This window comes from Nematolebias whitei, chromosome 11 (genome assembly GCF_014905685.2).
Source record: "Nematolebias whitei isolate Nwh7 chromosome 11, NemWhi1, whole genome shotgun sequence".
NCBI classification, from domain to species: domain Eukaryota; kingdom Metazoa; phylum Chordata; class Actinopteri; order Cyprinodontiformes; family Rivulidae; genus Nematolebias; species Nematolebias whitei.
In genome coordinates, this window is record NC_056508.1 from 47,373,970 (window position 1) to 47,375,558 (window position 1,589).

Sequence of the window (1,589 nt, forward strand, 5' to 3'; positions counted from 1 at the left end):
CCACATTACAAATGCGTCTGACGTCAATGCTTTTCAGTATCAGTACTCAGTGTCAGCAAGTACACAAAGTGAAGTACTTGTACTTGGTCTACTGTGAGGACACCCCACATGCTCAGGCTTGAGTTAAAGGTACAGCCAGGGTCTGACATCATACGTGATGATGTCACCGTTGTTTACAATCGAACGGCTCTATGAAGCAAACGGTTCGTCAACATACGGCTCCTGTCAAAGAGCCGTATGTTCCATCTCTACATTTGAATCATCTCCAATAACGTTTAATTTTCTAGCACCTCCTCCTCCATGTTTAAGGGTTGCCCAAGTCAGGGAAATATTTTGGTTCTTGCAAAACAACAATTATCGTAAATAAACACTAAGAAATGAAACATCGCCTTCTGGGCCGAAGTTTTAAACAAAGAACACGATCAGTTAGTACTCATGGTGGGGGTGATGCTCAGCTACTGCCGCACCAAACTGGAGCGTAACGTCCGTAAAACGAACAGCCACTTGTGTTGGCAACGTTTGACTAGATGCAGCAGCCATCTTGGATCTGGTTGGTCCACAGTCTAATCAGTTGTAGATGTTCATGAAATGATGACCTGACGGTTTCAATAAAATCCAACCAGTGGGTCACTAGATATTTTGCTAACAGACAAATCACATTTGATCACTAGCCTTCATGTTATAAAAAATAAAGTGATCTTACCTGGGAAAGTTGGGGGTCCCTTGTTTGAGGAGTTGGGAGTAAAACAGGAAAGTTTGGGGTTCGTCACGCAGCGCACGTGACTTGGTCCATTCGTGTCTCTAGCTGGAAGGCGTCCGGTCGGTCCTGAGGGTTGACTGCCAGCATGTCCAGGAGGAGCTTCTTCACCTCCTCAGACATGGAGCTCCTGGCCTTCTGGGGGATGTGGAGAACCATCTTGGGGTTCTCCAGCAGAGCTTCTCCGACAGGTACGATCTCTGTGCCCTGGCGGACGTACGTACCCAGCAGCTCCCGCTTGGACTCGGCGTCGATGAAGGTGATCCGCTCGATCATGGCCCAGAAAATGATGCCTAGAGCGAAGATGTCGGCCTTCGCCGTGTAGTGGCCCTCCCACACCTCGGGGGCCATGTAGAAGTCCGACCCACAAGCAGACGACAGCCAGAACTTGTTTATGTTGACGACGCCGTTCTGGTTGCTCCCCCTGCCGGCTGCGGGGTGTTCCTCACTGGTTTTAGAGTTCAGGCCGGCACAGACCTTACTGAGGCCGAAGTCCGCCACTTTCAGAACCGGAGAACCAGATTTCTGGGAGATGAGGATGTTGTCTGGTTTCAGGTCGCGGTGGACGATGTTGTTCTTGTGCAGGAAGGCGATGGCGCTCGTCAGCTGGCGCATGAAGTTCTTGTTGGTCTGTGGGTCGGGCCGCCGGGACAGGATGTACTGGTTGAGATCGCCGCCTTCGCAGAACTCCATGACGAACCAGAGGTAACACGGCTCCTCGGGGTAACCAAGGATACGCTCACCTGATGGCAAAAGACAAGAGTCGGACTTGAGTCCATCAGCAGCCTAGAACCAAGACGTGACCTGCACCAGAACCAGTGGTCTAGATCAG

The 1,589-nt window shown here is 50.8% G+C and overlaps 1 protein-coding gene across 1 annotated transcript in view; it reads right to left on the reverse strand.

Annotated features, from left to right (window-relative positions):
* Window positions 1-707: 707 nt before the first annotated feature.
* stk35 (serine/threonine kinase 35) overlaps window positions 708-1,589 on the reverse strand; it is a gene marked incomplete at its 3' end in the record, with an annotated part of 3,312 nt that continues 2,430 nt past the window's right edge. The window contains 1 exon segment of the mRNA XM_037685067.1: window positions 708-1,500. Coding sequence (XP_037540995.1) covers window positions 767-1,500 — 734 coding nt within the window.